The 19,201-nt window shown below is 40.2% G+C and overlaps 1 protein-coding gene across 3 annotated transcripts in view; it reads left to right on the top strand.

Moving 5' to 3' along the window:
• The first annotated feature begins 3,955 nt into the window (after positions 1-3,955).
• The window catches only part of PTPN1 (protein tyrosine phosphatase non-receptor type 1), a 41,340-nt gene continuing 26,094 nt past the window's right edge, over positions 3,956-19,201 (top strand). Inside the window, exons 1-2 of one of the 3 annotated variants that reach the window (XM_062009462.1) lie at positions 4,047-4,136; positions 18,361-18,460. Coding sequence is in view for 1 of the 3 variants with exons in the window: in XM_062009461.1 (XP_061865445.1) it covers positions 3,969-4,136 (168 nt within the window). In the remaining 2 variants the exon portion in view is untranslated. Of the gene's footprint in view, positions 4,137-5,701; positions 5,822-18,360; positions 18,461-19,201 lie in introns of those variants that run through there. The other 2 variants (XM_062009461.1, XM_062009464.1) reach the window with 2 other exon arrangements.

Here is a 19,201-nt window from a genome sequence, read left to right as displayed (position 1 = left end):
AGAATCTGACTGTCCTTTCTGACAAGTTGCCTAAGACTTGGGCTATAGTCATTTTGTCCTTAATCCATGGTCATTACAACATTTTTCTCTCAGTTAAAAAAGTGATCTGTCTTATGCATCTCACTCTCAAGGTGGCTCAGATCTGCCAACTTGAAGATACAAACTTTCCTGAACCCTTCACTTAGATGCCTAAGCCTCTCAGAAGTATATGATCCAAAATGTTTAATAGCTTCCTATTTCTGCTACTTTCTATTGCAGCCCCTCATCCTGAGCCTTCACTGAGCATGCTACCTTTTGTAAGTTCCACTCTTAACCTCTTACCTCTTCAGGGAGCTTTAAAGTTAAGTGAACCTGAGTCCATATATATATTTTACCACATTAAAACTGATGCTAACATCAGAACAAAATCAGAACAAAACAGTCTATTTACACCGTGTGACAACATCCAATTGCACTGGATTTTGCTCATAAATCTACAGATATTTCAAAGTAACCAAGGCCCAACATCTGAATTGTTAAAGCCTTGAATGATGTTGTAATATTCGTGAGAGGAAAATCAAGACAGAACTGAACTTTCCACAGCAAGAATCCTGAACATTTAACTCCAACAAAAGAGAAAATCAGAACATGGAATGTCTGCAGTGTAACACCAAAAGGACATACCAGAGGATCCAAGTCTGAGGTTGTAGTCCTGATAAATAAAGATACAAATACATACATTGCAATAGCATTAATGTGTTGAATGTAAATGACAAGCTTCCCAATTGTACAGTGGGGGTGCAGCCTGCTAGAACTGGCTTAATTTAACTAGAAAGACACACCAGGGAAGGAACAGCATGTATCGTATCTGCAGATCCTTTAATGAAAATTTATGACATTGGCTGCTTTAAACTAGGTCATCTCAAAATGCTGAAGACTGTTACCAGAAAGGCAAATTAAATTTAGACTTCAACATGATTAGACTGAGTAAGTCATTTTACAGCTTTCAAATGAATTAAAAATAGTTAGTTTCATTGCTCCCTGTGTTCACTTTTAAACGCAAGGCCAGGCTGTTTCACATTGTTTCGGGGGTGGCTAGCCAATTGTATGTCAGAGGACAAATAAAAATTACCACAGACACCCTGCAACCTCTACAAAGAAAAAGGTGGAGTGGTCTTCCCTGCTTAGCAGGAGGAAATCCACAGTTCCCACCTTCAGAATGCACCTGATGGGTCCATAGAGGCCTACGTGCCCTTTACATTGCCGTAGCACCACAAGGTGCCAAAGAGGTGAAGTGTATTATCTGATGTAAATCAGTATCTAACTGCTTATTGAAAGGTCTCTGGTTTTTAGCTATTGATGTCATTTCATGTACTATTGCTGAAATAATGTAAAAATCAAGCCCAAGGAACTCAACAGCACCTGCATCAATCAGCTGCACTTCTCTGAAACAGGAGCTACAATGTGCATCACTGCAACTGTTTCTTACTTCTTTTATATGGACACACATGGATAGAAACAAATACTTAGCACATAGTCTATCCCCTCAAAAATGTCCAGTTATTTAATAAAACCATTCATTGAACGAGACTGACACATTTTAAAATGTTACTGGTCACACATATTGAAACTAGGAGAGTCAGAGATCTGTGAAGAAATGTAAGGTACACTGGCAATTTTTAGAATCTCTTATTTTCTGGGTTATCCCCTGCAATTTTCAGGTGAATATCAATTTATTCATGGCAATATATATATTTTTGTCATTCAAGACAATTATTTCTGTGACAACCAGTACACACTTAGCAGAATATATTGGCATAAGCATAAAAGACTGTATGTTATCTTCCTTTGTAAAATGCTTCTGCACTGCAGTAATTCAGTTGCATTTAGCTGTAGCATCACAAGCTTTGACTTCTTCTAGGAAGGATTAGGTTTATGCCTGTACGACAAATGACCATCCATAGGAACTGCTCTTAGATAACATAAAGACTCATCTCTTGGTATGGAATCCCTGAAAAACAGCAAGACACTCCACATACCTTTGTAATTTGTGACCCTGAAATATCAGGAAGCTGTTAAATTTGTTATGTTTCTAGGTCTAGTAGGTTACAAATTCACAACCCAGGCTCAAGACAAGGATACCATACCACAGCAGCCAGATTGGGAGAGAAGATGCAGTCCTCCATCTGTTGCTTTTAGCAATACAGAAGCAAGTCTCAACAGGTGGAAACCTTTCCTTTCATGTGACTAATACCACATCTGCCTAGTTCCAAAAACCAGGTCAAAAGAAAGCCCATGCAGTAAGAAAGGCAAAAAAATCTTTAATACCATCTGCTAATGCCCCTGTGCTACGTGCAGCAGCTGACTAGAGAATAATGCTTCATTGTTTACCTAGGTTAAGTCATTTATCCTATTAAGATGTTTTCCACAGCTTGCCTTTATTACGGGCGTTACTATTAATCCTCCTCCTAAATTCTAGGCCCCTCAGCTGACATCTCTGACTAGTCCTCTCTTCTCAGAGACCATTCATTTGCACTTAAGTAGCCTAATACATGGGTCTTGAACAGGGTAGCATTCTGGGGCTGAACACTGAAAGGGAGCCTCTTCCAAAGACTGCCACGGGAGGATGATTAGGAAAAGCAACGGAAAAGCTTCCTCTAGCAGGAACAGCAAAGTGGTGCAAGAGCTGCAGTTAAGCTATGAAATGCTTCTGTCTTCAGTGACATTGACACATCTTACCTGTTGAGAATTCTGCTGCTCTGCCTCCAATCCATGCTGAGGGTATTTATAATCAAATTCACTCATAAGAACTATCAGTCCTACAAATCCACACTCACCACCTTGTTTTGGGTCAGCATTCACACTGCAGAGATACTAACTACGCCAGGGCTGCACCAGCCCTCAGCAATTGTATGTTCTAAAAGCCTGAGAGGCAGTAATCTAACAAACAGAAGCTGGCTGACATGAGGAGCAAATTCCTCACTTTGGAAGCAAAGTGTGCTGTAGCATTATACACAGGATAACTATGTCCATGTGTTTAGAACACGTGGTCTTGAAATCAGAGAGAAGAACGTTGGCTTTCTGAGATTGGTAGGCTACAACTTCATTTGGAAATGAACGTCTATGGAAATGATAGGACAGATGTTTACCTCTTGGGGTAGGACTATAGCACCTTAATAGTAAGGGCCATTTTCAAGATTTCAAGAGCCGAGGACAGACGATCAGATTCCATTTGGAGCTTGTCACATCCCACATTCCTTTAAACGAGAGGGACAATGGACAGAAATCAATTTCATTCTGCAGACTGCACGATTACGAAAATAAACTTGGTCTTCTGACCACAGTGAGAGAGAATGTCCTCCCCATCTCTGAAGTGAGCACATGGACATACATCAAAGTACCCTGCACAGCCAGAGCAGGCACCTGCTGCCAGGCTGTTGCTCCCCTCACACCCCTGCTGCCAGGCTGTTGCTCCCCTCACACCCCTTCCTCTGCAACCACATGAGATTTTTATTTTCTGACCCTCTTACTGCAGACGAAGAGCTTGAGAACATGACAAGCCCTTCCTCGTGGCTCAGAAGCCAAAAGACAGGAGACTGGGGCCCGAAGAGCTACAACCAACGGCTCCATCTGTTTCCCCAGCCAGATCCCGTCGCCGAGCACAAGCCGGGACTTCCCGCAGCCACCTCCACTCTGCGGCCCCTCGGCCGACCTGCCTGTCGGTGCGGCCCCGGCCCCGGCACGGCTGCTGAGGGGAGGCTGCACCCGCGCCCACGCCGTCGCAGCCTCCTACGGAGCTGGGAGCAGAGGTGACAGCAGGACCCCGCTCCCCGGACAGCACGGCAAGGGCTCCCCTGCCTGACACGGGTGAGCAACAACCCCGGCCGCCGCAGCACGACTCTCCCGCCGCCCCGCGGCCCTGGGCCGCCCCGGACGTCGCGTCGGCGGGGCGGGCTGCGTAGTTCCGGCGGGGAGAAGGGAGGGGTGACATGCAGAGCAGGCAGCCGCGGCCTCGGGAGCAGCCGGAGACGGAGCTGCCGGAGCGGCGGGCGGGAGCGGCGCTGGGGGGCCAGGCCGGGCGCGGCGCCCCTACCATGGAGATCGAGAAGGAGTTCCACCGGCTCGACCAGGCCGCCAGCTGGGCCGCCATCTACCAGGTGAGGGGCAGCCGCCCGGCGCGGCTCTGCCCCCAGCCCTCGGCGCTGAGGGGGAAACGCTTCCTCCCCTCACCCTCGCTCTGCTGCCGGCTGGTTCTGCTCCCCCCCTCCCTAGCTGCCCTCCGCCTCCCCTCTCCCCGGCTGGGAGCTTTCCCTTCCCCGCTTCCCTCCTGCAGCGCCGCCGCTCTGCTCTACCCTCCTTCCCCTTTCCCGGCGCTGAGGGGGCAACGCGAGGCCCCGCGCTGCCCTCCCGGGGAGCGAAGCCCCTCACCTCCTTCTCCGCGTGGGCGGGGAGTGCCGGCCGCCGCCGCCCCCGGGCTGTGCCGCGGAGACCCCGCGGGGCGGGGCGGGGGCCTCCCGCTGCGCGCCCGTCCCTCGGCGGCTGTGCCCGGGCGGGAGAGCGGCGAGCCCGGAGGGAGCTTCCTCTGCGCGCTCCCTCAGACACGCTCTTGTCCTCGCTCCGGGTTCCGCTTGGAGCTAAGCGTGGACGTAAATGCTCAGTAACCTTTTAAACTGCTCCCTACCTTGACGGACTAAATCTAAGTTGAATTAGTCTCTTTTTTTTGTGTCCTTTTACAGAAAAGCGGTGATGGGCAGCACTGCATGCACCCAGCTTTTTAGTCAGTTTCATAATAGAACAGAGCCTGAAAACAGCTTGTTCGTAACACTTGTGCAGTTGCCTGGTGCTATTTTATTATTTACTACATTTCGATTTTTTTATCATATTTTTTTAAAAAACACACGTGTGTCATATGAACGCTGGTAAGAACATAGGCAAACTGTGTCCAGCTTCTCCCATAAAAGCCACAGAAATTAGGGCACACAAGCAACGAAAATTGGGGATTTTCTCTTTAAAAACTTCTTTAACAGGAGGTGAAGTATGTGAATAGTTGGGTGGATGTGTTCAGTCAGATCAGGCAGCATTACTGTAAAATCCATTTGAATATTTAAGCTGGTGGATTGCATAAACTAATGAGTGTTAAGTTCATCTTTGCAACACAGAAGTTGGGCTTTGCTTTCCTTCCACTTAATTTATCTGGCAGTAGGCATTTAGAAAGGAGTGGAGTTTTATACAAGTGAAATAAATGAACTCCAATTTCAGAGTTACAGCAGGCAAGTTTTAGAAGTGATAGCTTGCGGGATGAACATCTCCAGTTGTTCAGCAGTTGGAGAATAAGCATGAAACATTGAGCTTGCTTTTCAGAAGACCCATTTTTCATTGGAGTATTTAGTTTCCTGCAAAGTTTCAGTGCTTGCTATCAGTTGAAAGTCACATGTGTGTATGATGTTATATTTTTGCTAAACTGTTCTTGATGACTTGGTATGTTGCAGGCTTTGGGGCCAGAAAATGATTTTGAGTAATACATCTCTGTAGTGGGGTGGTATTTCTGTGGCTACAATTTAATTTCAGAAGTGAAGTGTATAAGAGGGGTGAGGGTCTGTGGTGTATTTTCAATGTGGGGTCAGCATTCAGTGATATTTTTGTCCTATCTTCTTTGAATGATGTGACTCAGTAGCCTGCTGAGACTGTGGCACAGCACAAGGTTATGATTGAAGATTAAAATTCAAGTGAAAAAAAAAAGAAGACTAAAGTAATTCTTTGATTTGCATCCAGCCATTGACAAGAACAAGAGCTGAGTTTTTTGCTCAACTTTGCTGGTTTTTTTTCCCCTTAAGACTGATTAGTAAGTATGTGATTCTATGTCATGTAACTTAGTTTCTCAATAGTGTCTTGTTTTTAAATATCAGCTGTTGAAAATGACATATAATAGACTGTATATAACTGGAAGAACAATGTATTTCACTGTAATCTGTGCATTTGATGTCTGGCCTGTGACATTAATGGTGCAGTTTTCCTACAAATACCAATCTTTGCCTGAAGGATGAAGTAAGTAGAATAGTCTATGTTATTGGTTCAGAAAAACGTCATCCTGCAAGTTAATTGTACCACAGGCTTCTGGTGTCTAGGTGTTACGATTGTAAGTGCTATAATCCAAAAATGTTCACCAGTATTCCTGCTGAAGCATAATGCAATTAACTAACAGCCACTTCCTCTTGTTTCTTGGCTAAATGTATTATCTATAGATGCTGAACTGCACGGCATCTAAGGGAGAAATTATGAATACTACAGGGAATTGAAGCTAACTGGAAGGATGGCTACAAGGAGAGTTGTCTGGGTGCCACGTGACTTTGAAGGGTTAAAACTGTCCAAACTTCCTTTTTTTGTTGTTGTTTTTGGACAAGGGGAAGCTATGTTCAGCTATGATAATAGTACAGCCCTGAAAGAATAAAGTTTAGATTTTTTTTAAAGTGAAAATGATCACAGGATAAAGACAAAAACATTTCAAAATTAAGACCTTGTGTAGGTGATTTTTGTGACCATCGTGTCTTGAGCACTGCATGTGTAGTGGAACTATCCCCTGCTACAGCTGGTCAAAACAAGGTGAACACTGATGAAATTCCCATGTTTTGTTGGGGGTTTTTTGTTGGTTTTGGATTTATTTTTTAAACACCCAATACTGTCCCTTACTTTCATCTAGATTTCCTTGCCACAAGAACATTGAGCCATGAGATCCTGTAAAGGTTGTTCAGATACCCAGTGGACAAAAAGGACTGGTTTGGTTCTTGCTGTTACTTATATTGTTGAGAAACATACGCAGAAGACGATAACTAATAAAATGAGACCTGGTCTAAGTGTAAAGAATGCCTATTCAAATTAAAGTCCTCTTCCAGAAAACAGTAAGTTAAAGGAAAATGGGCAGCAGATTAAATGTGAGCTTTGCAATGTGATAACTGTGATACAGGTATGCAACAGAAAACAAATGCTTAAGGGTAGGTGAATGATATGCACTCTACATAAATATAATTAGAAGTATCAATAGGAATGAAAAACATTCACTCTGGAGATGTCACAACAAAAAACAATAGCCCAAAGCTAAGAAAAGCACAGTTTAGGCATGCTGTTAGAGCAGGGGAGCAAAAGATACAGGTTTTTGTCCAGAATATCGAAGGAACATTGAAGATTCATTGGCTCTCAGTGAGTGCAATATCAGATTTTCATAGTAATTTTATATGCAGAAATCATTCAGAATTTTGGGAGGTGTTTTGGTTTCCAACTTCTTACACATGGTGATAGAATGAGATATTATCTTAAAAATACAACCTTCAAATACAGGTAGAGTTGCTTCTTGTGTTTATATAAACTAGATATGTTGACTTTAGCATGTTGGCTAATGATACTAACTTTGATGTGCTTATCAGTAACAGTAAAGATACCTCTGAATTGTTTACTGATCTCCTATTCAACTAGAGATCCCACACAATATGGATGGAGGCAAAGCTGACACTTGGTTTTACAGACATACTGTGGGGACAGCTCCCAGGGTTCTCCATGGGAAGGTCGCAAAATTCAACTAAAATGTATGCTCTTACCTGTCTTTTATAGTCCATAGAATAATAAACAAGAAAGAACTGGATTTGGTCTAGATTTTCAGGTACGTTTGGAAGGGAGTGTAGTGAAAACAGAACTAGCTGTACTGCTGTGTGCGCGCTGGAAAGCTGAAGTGTAGTTACGGTTTGGTTTGAGGCCTGTAAGACACACATAACTGATTCTCTGTTTCTTTATGGACTTTTGAGGATCTTTTAAACTAATAGTAACATTCATGTTACATCCCCCCTCAAACCTCTCTAAGATAAATCAAAATACTACAAATTATGAAAGTTAATAAGTTTTACCCAGATTGTGGGAGGAAGATACAAAGCTGTCATGGACATTCTGGACGTGTCTGTCGAGAGAAGAGGCATGGGAAGCTTGTTTTGTATTCACTGTCTCTGGAAAAATATTTGTAGGATATGTACATAGATGTTAATGTTGAAAGTAAACTGTGAAATGGTTGACCCTGTAGACTTATAATTGTGTGGTTGTGTTGTGTATTTAAAGTAAATGAACAGGAAGTTCTGCTGGTGTTTTCGGTTTGTGCTGCAGTGAGAGTTCAGTTTGTGCTGCTGCAGTCTGAGCATTTGGATTATTCTTTTGCTTTCATGCTAAAAAACTTTAAACTTCTTTGCAACAGATAAATTGTGGCGTGAGCATGACTTATTATAAGTGCATCTTTGTGCTTTATTCTGCCAGTTCTTCCTACTTGGAAATGCAGGTCTCTGCATGCGTGCCTTGCCATTTCTTAATTCATGCTGTGTTGATTCATTCGAGGCTTAGCTTAATTGGCTCTGGTTATGGAAAGCTAGTTTAGAACTGATAGTTGCAGGGAGTCTCTTTTTTCCTTCGGTACTGCTAATGATATTCCATGTTTTCCAGTGCTGTACAGCCACTGAATCTTGATACAAGTGTGGGAGAGGCTAACAGTGATGAGATAAGTCGCAGTGGCTTGCAAAGTCAATATCCTCTCTGTGAAAACCAGACTTTTTTGTTTCAATTGCGAGTGATTGCATGTTTTGTGCTGTTGAGAGTGTTCCAGGGCACTCTGCTATGTTGGTTACTCCTTTTTTAGATCAAGACCAATTATATCTGCTGATGGCAAATGTGAGATTGTGCAAGTCTCATTATATGGAGCTACTGAGCTGCTTAGTTTTGCTTGAGAGTTTAAGTATTTGAATCCAAGTCGTGTGTGATGGCGTAGCTGTAAGTAGAAATGTTGGAATCAGGAATGTTGTAAGTACAAAAGTTGAAAAATGGAGCCTGTTGTAGCTTACTGTTAAGAGGGTACCATTCACTAAAAATATAGAAATTGTACAGTGTGCAGACAGAACTACACCTGCTTCTGAGGATTTTATACACCTTCAGAAGGCTTTTACAGTTTAAGTGTGTTCTCCCACATGTTAGATATTCCTCTTTGTCTGCTGTAAGGGAGCATATATAGAGGGAAAGTGACAGTTAAGGAGAATGCAGTATTGGCCATGTGCCAAATGATGTTAAATTCAAATAGAAGTAGCCCTGTAAGTAGAGGATAAAATGTGGTAGTGGTAGACCAAGTATTTTTGAAACTAAAATAACTTTCTAAATACTCTGGGTAGGTTTGAATTAATAGTTCATCCTATAGTTAACGAAATATTAAAATATTTTCTTGTAATACTTGTTTTACAAAGGGACTTTCTCCAAGGGTTTTCTTTAGCTGAGAGTTTCTAAGCTGTGGCTTACACTGAAATGTCACTACTCTTTTCTTTTAAACATACAAATTCTTGGGTTTTAGATCAGTGTTGCTAACATGACCCAATAATGTATTTGAATTGTAAATTTAGCATCATTAAATATCTGAGGATACTTACTGATCCCTTAGAATTCCAAATCCATGTATGATTCAAAGTGGACATCCTTTTGTTAAAAGAAAGCAGAGTTTACAAACAAAATCTATAAAAAGAGGCAGAAGCTTGAAGTCATGCTATCACTTGTACTCCAGTGAATGTGAGAATTAGGTGGGTTGTTTCAGTCTCCAGCTAATGCCACTGAATTCATTTTCCCATAGTCAAATAACTAGTTTTTTCTTTAGTCTCCTCATATGCAAAATGAGATTTATATTCAGTAAAGTGTTAGAGAGCTTTTTTTTTTTTAAACACAAAATTACTTTAATGCCTTTTGTAACACAGAAGGGAAGGAACCCAAACCAGGCACACAGTATCAGTCGTGGGTAGCTTTCTAGTAGGCATTTGTGTGTTTGGGTTTTTTTGAAGTACCTGCAAATTAGGTTGGCACCGTGTGACAAAAAGCTTAGCTTCTGTAATGCTTCGGGCAATTTAATGTCATAGGAAGACTTTTTCTCTTGTGACCATAGGTTTTTTTTCAATTCTGTTCTCCTCTTTAAAAACCAGAAGCCTGTTGTCCATCAGTAGAAGGGATAACTGTGTAAAGTGAAAGTTTTTAAAAATGGGAGTTGAGTAGGAGGCTTACTATCAACAAATTGATAAACACCCAAAAATTGAATGTTGTGCCATAAACCTAAGAAATTGACAAAGGAAAAAAACTCCAACCTCTTAGCTGGAGTGGTTAGTTAGAATGTTCCTGAGTGTAGGATTTCATGTTAAAGTTTACTTAATTCTGCTTATTTCTGTAATACTGCTTTGGGAAAAGGTTAGTGTAAACTGAGATACAAGACCAGCTTTGGAGGATTGCCTAAGGTTTTGTATCCTATTCAGTGTTGTCAGTGAATTACATGAATTTAAATGTTGTTATTTTAAAAATACTAGAACTGTTAGACTAGGAAGTTTGTATCTGCACCTCTGTGAAAGGGTGTACAGCATCACTGTCAGAGCACAGCAGCACTGCTGAACAATGTGTGCATTTTTTTCCGGAAAAATGCAAGAAACAGATTAAAAAAACAGAAACAGATTAAAAAAATATGGAGAAACAGATTCTCTGTCATGTTCAGAATTAATAATATAAACTTGATCTGATCTGTAAGCTTTGATGTTCACAGCCATTGAGACTTCTTTTTTTACTCATTGGTCAACTCGTTTCATGTTGATTTGCACAAGAAACATTTTTTTGTTTATCTTTCCAGTGCCAGTAGACATGCCCTTGCTGGTTTGGCTGGGAGAGGCACTATGATACAGCATCAAAATGTCTTTGTGTATTCACTTTGTAAATCACATAGTACAGATGCCAATTCATTTTCTACCAAACCCTGTGAATTAAGATGTGCTTTTTCTCTCACCCACGCAAAACGCAGCGAAGATTCAACAGCTTGCCTGTCATATAATACTAAGAAAAAGTGATAAAAGTGGTTCTTGGAAATTCATATGGTTCTGCTAATAGTGATAGTTGATCTACTTTCAAATTGGGTTTGTGCTTTCTACATTTAAGAAAAAAGGTTCATAAGACAGCAATGAAAAATTTGATGCTTTTGTTGGGGAGAAACGTGAGCTACCATAATATGAAACTTTTGGAAAGGTTATTAATTAATTTTCTTATTTCTAGTTCTGTAGGTTCTGTCTCCATATGCTTTCACCTTGCACAGTGCCTCATCCAAGAATAGGAACTGATAAAGCATGTTATTTCCATAACTTACTGGTTTTGCTTTTGTAAGTAGTAGAGTAACAAGTTGGTAAAAAGCAGCTACTTGTGGAAGAAACATAAATACTGCCAGCTAACTTGAGATATCTGTTTTTAATCATTGTAGCTAAAGTCTCTGTAATTTTCAACTCAAAATATTTATCATCAGCCATAAGTCAGATGTTATTCCTCCCAAATGTGTGTGTGGTATGTAGAGGGTTTTTTTTGTTGGGTTTTTTTTTCCTGTTTGTTTGTTTCTAGTGGCTTTTGTTTTTAAAGTAAACTGTTGCTGTCTCCTACCTGTCGCTGTTGGCATGACAAATTATACTGTTCATTTAAGCAGATTTTTTTTGTGTTACTGATACTGAACGTGTATCTTATTTAGTTGATGATTTGTTAAACTGTGGAATTAAAAAATATTTGGACAGTCCTGCTTCCTAGTTGGACATATTTTTATGCAAGACCAGTAGAGAGATTAAAAAACCCTTTCCACTGAATTCAGCCTGAATCTCATATTGGATTTGCTGAAGTAGCATACGTTAAAGGCCTGTTTCTGAGGCCTATTTCCATTATTAGGGACTGAATCTGGATTTCTGCTTTGTATATAGAGCATCTTGTTTCCTTCTGTATTAGGATATAGACCTTTAAGTAGTTCCATAGTTGTCTCAACTCTTGGTTTTTGTGGATGCTTTGGGAACGCACGGTTCAAGAGGTGAAAAGTCACCTTCAGCTCTGAGGGTGAAGACATTGATGAGGAGGAAAGTTCATCTCACCAACTGTTGAGAGATTGTTGAATCAGATTGGAGTTGTGTGGTGCAGTCTTTTTCCTGTACTTAAAAGAAGGTTAAAACAGTTTCTACATAAGTAGAAATGGTAAATAAAGCAACAACAAGGCAAGTTTTGCATTCTGCTGGTATATGCAGTTACAGACACATTCCCATGCTGTACTAGCACTGAGTGTGGAGCTATGCAGGTCTCGCGGCAGGCAGAGAGGAAACCATCCCCTCGAGCAGAAAGCTTACTGTACTTTTGGGCCTAAAATAACTGCTCACTAAAAAAATGCTACTAAATGGCAATATTTTGAGCTTGAAGTAGCTATTCTATTAGAGATCTTTCAGGTGCTTTTTCTTGTATCCCAAGTTCCCAGAATATTATGCTGCTTCTGTGAAGTGCTTGAATCATCAAGTACTTGATGCTGTGAGCCCTTCTACAAAAGACACTCTGTTTCTCAGATTCTTTATATTTATTTGGAACAAGAACAAGTGCTCTACACATAAAGAGGAATGTTCTCATAACCTTCTTCCCTTGTGCACATTTGAATGAGAATTGCTTGTTTATATCATTTCTAATCCCACAGTAACAGGTTATAGTGGCATAAACAGTGTGACCTTTTAATGTGATCACAGGAAGTAAAATGTGAAATCTATTTTAAAAATGCATTTTTTGACTAAGGAAGAGTATGCTTCCTTTTTTTTCTGAGTGAAAAAATAACCCATAGTCTTTCAGAAGGTCTCAATTCCACTATACTGCATAGGGCCTGTTTTTTCTTCTGTCTTCTGTACAGTCATTACAGTTAAGTAGGACTGGACTAAAACTGTGCCATCCTTGTGTAGAATTGTATGTCTTTGCTCTGCTTTGTGCAGACATAAATGATTAAGGATGGGGGCTGCTGGAAAAACAGAACTCTGACAGCAGGAAGATGTTTTAGAAAGAGGAACTTCTTTTGGAAAGGAGAGGGTGGGTCACTGGAGCAAGAACTGGAAGAATACTACATAGCTTATTAAACAGCCAAAAAACATATGCACACATTTTAGAAATTTTCTGAATATTTCTAGAAATGGAAGAAAAATGAGGAGAGTTTTTACTAGCAAAGGATGGGGGAGTGGACAGCTACCCAACTCTAAAAAGTGTTCTTGTTTTTTCCATTCACAGTTTAGTTACATTGGAAAGCAGCATTGCCACTTGTTTCTTAAACATCTGACAACAGAGAGTTGTCATATTAATTTGCAGTTGCTACCTGGAACTGCCCAACAGTGTCTGTAGGATGACATGAGCAAGAACCTTGTTCCAACTTGTACAATGTTTTCATTCCCAGCATTGACATCTTCTCAGAACTGGCATGAAGCGTTTCGTGACCAGAGCTGATCTGCCCTTGTACTGTTTCAAAACTACTATAGTAAATATGTGAAGGACAGCATGTGTTGTGAACCAACAAACCCATCCTTTTTATCCCTGCATGTTACAACATTAGCTGTGGTTGAATTGGTGGTGTACTGAAGAATGCAATCTTTAGTTGGGAGAGTTGTTTGGTTGATTTGCCAGTGAGCAATATTACATAGATGGCTCATTAATAGTTTCCCTTTACATAGCAATTGTTTTCAGTTCTTCTACAATCCCTCTGGTAACTGACACCTATTAACAGACAGTTAAACCATGAAAGAGCCTGTGGCAGTCTGGCTCTGGTTAGTAGAGGCAAGCAGAGGCAAAGGTGAGTGTTGAGCCATGGGTAGTTTCGGCTTGGGGACAGGGAGGCTCTGAGCAGCCCTGGGGCAGTCAGCTGTCCTAGGACTGTTTTCAGGGGTACCCCCAGGTTCTGGAGCTTGTTTGTTCTGTGTCCATCAGACTCATCTTGTTTTCAGTAGAAGTGAAAGACTGGAACAGGAGGTTGAAAATATGTAAAATCTTTACAGCTGCTAAGTTACTGGATTTATTGGCCGACATGAGAGCATTAGTGGGGAGGTCTAATCTTACAGGTATTTTTAAAGCTTGTCAAGAAGCAGGCAGAGCAGAAGGATTTCATGGAAACTACTGACTTCTGCCTTGTTTCTCATTGATTTCTTGTTTATAATTTGTGCAAAGCTTATCATTCAACCTCCATTAGGAGTGAGTCGGTTATGCTAGGCTTACTTGATTGCTCTGTACAGCCCAGTGTACAGACTACTTCTCTGTGACTGACAGCAGGAAATTCCTTATTTGCTGTTGTGTCTGCTAAGTTCTCTACCACATGAAGTGGGGGTTTTGAGTGGTAAAACTGTTATGTACCTATTATCTTTGTAAGAGTAGCTAAATAAGTTGATACTGTTATCAAGTCAAGAGTAAGCACTCAAACATTCATTGTTTGCATGTAATAATGGAATCTTTAGGGTTTTCCTGGACTAAAGTGGTTGCTAACAATGTGTTCTCCATGTAAAACTCTCCCTACATGTAAAATTCTATCTTTGAATGCTTAGAGAAAAATAATCAGATTTTCTACTAAAAGTGCTTTGCTCTGAGCACTGTGTATGTGAGAGGAGGCACTTGTGTGTGATTCTTACAGTTGATAACCTTTTTTTTGTGGATCGGTGCCCAGAAACTTTCAGTGTAAGGGTCCTTTGAGGGAATGGAAAGAGATGTGATAGGGATGAAGGGGTTTTTAGGATATTTGGAAGTTACTGCATTTTATACTTCTCTCTTTTTTTATTTTTCTCTAAGTGTTCCAGATCTGTGTTAGGACTGCAAATGAGGGTTTGAGATAGCCACCAAGTCAGAAAGCATGTTTAGTCAAGACTGATAACTGGCTCTGGCTGACAGGAAGTGGAACGTGATGAGCAAGAGTCTGGTGAGCTGTGGGGTGTGGTGCATTGGGTTCAGCACTGTGGGCTGTAAAGAGGAGAATAGGAAGTCATAGGAGCCATGCGTTTCCAGAGAGCATGCCGTCATGGAGGTATGGAGGTAGAAGTTAGGATAGTTGCTTGGCATTGCTGAATCAATCCATGTTCTCAGAGGGAGTTATTTTAAACTTAGCAGTATTGGTAGATGCATGAAATAGCAAAACTGTTTATCTCATCTAATCCACGTAACTTACTTTCACTCACAAATCTGTTTCATTAGCATGTGAAGGATTAAATAGTCTTTTGAAGGCCTAGCTTGTCAAGTTCTACAGTCTTTTCCATGTACTGGAGCACAGAGTGCTAATCTGTCCTGCCATATGATGTCTGTGAGAGCTTATCTCGGTTATGTGATAACACTGGCATTGGTTTTTTAAACTCTCAGTTGCTTTCAGATGGAGAGAAGATGACCTGCACAGCTGGAGGTGAAAGCTCTCTCTCACTGCAGTGATGGTTAAAATGTTCTCTAGTAACACAAGATTGGTTCTGTCAGCATCTTTAAATGTTGCAACTTGGAGAAATAATAAAAGAGAGACTAGGCTTTTAACGTTGAAGGTATGGCTGATTTGGGGTTAAGGGAGGGGCTGTATCTTTCCACAGGAAGTTCTCAGGCCTGTTGGACATAGATTTTCTTACATGTTGTCTTTTCTGAAGACATACTTTTAATTCACCTTTTCTGTGAGAACTGAACGCTAATGCATGCTAGAAACTATGCTTGCAAAAAGTAAAATGCAGCATCAATATTCACTATGACTAAAGACTCAATATGCATTATGTGTGTCAAGGGCAGCTAGTAAAGCACAGTGCTCAGAAACCTACCTCAAATCCAAGTAGCTTAACTTCTCTGAATGTCAGTTCAGTAAATGTTCCATCTCTACTGTCAGCATTTAAGGGTTAAGTTTCTCTCTCCAAAAAAGTATTGATTTTTCTCTTTTTTTCTTAGAACAGTTTACTACTCTGTAAGTAGTAACTTACAGTAACAGTTTACTAGTGCGTAAGTAGTAACTTACGCAACTCTGGAAGTAGTTGCGTAAATATTCAGCTTTAAGGGCAACTTCTTCTGTTGAACCTTGATGTAGAACAGAAGTACCCAACCATTCTGACCTGGGGCCATGTGAAGACTGGACAATCTGTTCTGTCCTCATCATCAACCAGTGCTTGTGCATTTGTCACATGGCCTGTTCAGCCCTTACATGACCTGACAGTCGTATAGTCAGGTAAACAAGTGTGTACTCTTGTGTTTGTGGGCACAGGGGAGATGACATCAGTGTTTGACTTCCCCAAAACTGTATTTAGTCCATAGATTGTGAGCTGATTGTCTCAGGTTTAGAAAGCTGTAAACTTTAATATTAAACTAGCTTAGCTTAGATTCATTTCTAAACACATATTAGACAGTCATGTGGGAAAACAGGAGTATCCTAATTCTGCTTTATCTAACATCTGTTTTCAGCAGTACTGTTTGTTCTCGGCAGGTTTTTGTGTGCATTGCAGTAGCTTGGCAACCTGTAGGTTGCACCATTCAATGAATTCAGTATGCTTTTAATCATCACTAAAATTTTCCTTTCCAAATTTGAATATTGTAAGTAGAGAGAAGCAGGCATCTGTGGTTATAACAGCAACAGCCATATTAAATAGATCCCAACTGAAACAAGCTGTTGATGTGAATTTCTGATCCTGTGTGTTTCTTCAAATTTCAGTCCAAAAGTCTTTCTTGAAATTAGCTTAAAAAAAAAAGAGTACTTGTAATTTCTTTCTGGGAATGGTAGTTAGAGCAGTTACAACTACTTAAAGTTCCCAAGTACAGATGTGGGCAGTGTGTTGAAAAACTGAGTACAAAAAGCATGACCATGTGCTGGTTCTGTAGAAGCAAAGCTCAAGTTTGGCCTTTCTCTGCATGCAGAGGCATGAACATGGTTTGTGCAATCCTGGTAATTGTACATTCTCCTCAAACTTGAATCTCATTATGCTAAAAATGGTAAAAAGCTTTTGGTAATAATGTAACGAGTATACTTTGGCAGAATGACTCTTTAGTTCTCTTGCTGATGTTCTTACTAATGGCCAACAGAGTGAAACATTCTTAGGCCTTAGATTAGAACTTACTGGCATTCTGTATTAAACCCTAATTTGTAGGGAAGCAACAGAATGCAGGAGGGAGCTTGTTACATTAGGGAGCTGGTACCTGTTCTAACATGTGGTTCATCATTATGAAGGAACAAGGTTTCTTGATACTAAATAAATCTACTAATCCCCATCACACTTTTAACTTCAAAACTGCATCTCAGGAGAACCAATAAAGCAATGTATGGTACAAACATCTTCAGGGAAATGAAGTTTACCACTAAATAAGATACAGATATCTTTTTTTTTTTTAAATAGGTAATGCAGAGTTCACAACTTCCTATTTAACAATTCCTGCCACTTCCTTTCTTGTGCGTTTTAGTACTTCCTCTACATACAAGCTCATAACTTTGAGAATTTTGATGGAATTAGTAGAAAGTTGGAAATATGGCCTGTCCCATAGCACTCTAAATATAGAATAATACTGACATGGTCAGAATGTGCCACATCGTAGTCCTGATGTGACTTCATTCCTTTAACATTTGCAAATACATTGGAAAGTTGTGTTTAGCTTTTAGATTGTTGCAGTATCCAACATGAATGAAATAATTTATGTAGAGTGACACTGCTTAGCCATGAGAGGAAAAAAATTGCTTTAAGCTCTGACTGCAGTTGTTCAGTGTTTCAAAGTAATGAACAGTTTCATCAGAAGTGAGCCCTTAGTTTCTCATATTAAACATTCACTGATGTTGCTTCGCTTGTTCTTTTAAAGATTTTTCTGTTTTGATAGTTTTTCATACTTGTCTCTAGAAAAAGCAGATTTTTTAAAAATGCTTTCACCAATATAATATACTTCAAGAAATTGTTCTTTCCTGATTATAAAAATATAGATAAAATAACTGATGTAATAAAAACAAAGCAAAACCATGATAGCTTAAATATGACATTTTAAATGCACTGTGATATAATGCATGTTGCTCCTCATCTTTCGTTCATCATTGATATATCAATTCTCTGCTGAGTGAGAGTCTGGTATATGTAGAGCCACCACTTCTGCCATGTACTAATTGCCATGATTCAATGCTACTTTGACTGTTGGTGAGACAGTCAGCATTTTGGAAGTCTCACCTGTGCAATGCATTCATAAAATTTATGCAGAAACTTGGGCTGTGTGTCCAAGACATAATATTAAAAGTATAGTTTGGTTAAAAAAGGGGTTTGATTTCTAATGTGTTTTTTCCACCATCTGAACAGAAATGGTTCCAAAATGCCAACCTCCCAGTTGCTATTTCTAAAACACAGAGGGCTCACAAAACCGCTTTATGGCAGTTCTGGTGTGTTGTGTTTGAGAAGTGTGTTCAAGTCCGTGTCATGCTTTTGCTGCTGAGTAGATACAGGAGCTACGTGAACATTTTTGTGCATTGATTACTGAAACTAGAGTTCAGAGCTCTTCAAACAAGGAGTACATGTTCATAAGCAGGCAGCTATGAACTGGACCTTTTTTTTTCCTTTCAAGACAGGCTCTTCTGAATGCTCCAGATAGAGAGGAGATTGCCTTTACCTTATCAAATAAGAATATATGCCTTTATAAATGAAACATTACAGAAAAAATAGTGGTAAGTCTCTAAAGTCTGAATAATCTATTGCTGTTGCATTTGATCTGGTAACAGTATTGTGCTGCGGAGGCTAATTTAGTAGGTTTCTGAGAGGAAAATAACCTTTGGAACTCTTAGAATATGCAAACTAATTAGAGGTTACATTGAACACAGCTGTTTCTGCCAAGCTGACTAAGCTAGGAATTCAAATTACTATTTTTAGCCAGCTTATAATGGCTCTAGTTCTCGGTGGTACCCATCATATTACTTTAAAAGATTTTATTAGTGCATATCTATGACACTGACAAACTAGGTGCAATGAACACTTTTAGCGCAACCAGTGCATTACATTTTAACACCTGTGAATATACAGATGCAAGAGAACACTTGAGGGGGTGTGTGGGCTGTTACACTGAAGTCATGTCCATGACTTGTATGAACTCAAACTGGAAGCTTCCTCAGAGGAAGAGGTGTGAGCCCTGGAATGAAGTAATGGGGTTTTCTGTAAGTTGTTTACATCTAGCCTGTGTAGCATACATATTCCCCCTTTTCTTTCTTGCCCTGCAGGAAAGTTGCCTTTCTCCGTCATACAAGACTGTTTCATGCAGTTGTTTGCGTTCAAAATGGTTTTGTGTTGATCTTTGAGATAGATCACTGTACAGATCCTGCAAAAACTACTATAAATTCTAAACTAAAATTACTAAAAATTATGAGAAATTCTGAAATATGAAAGTCCTTGCAGTCAGCTGAACTTCTGCAGAC

Source organism: Colius striatus, chromosome 16, assembly GCF_028858725.1.
Source record: "Colius striatus isolate bColStr4 chromosome 16, bColStr4.1.hap1, whole genome shotgun sequence".
Lineage (NCBI taxonomy): Eukaryota > Metazoa > Chordata > Aves > Coliiformes > Coliidae > Colius > Colius striatus.
Note: the sequence above shows the minus strand (reverse complement) of the source record. Positions and strands in the feature narration are given on the sequence as shown.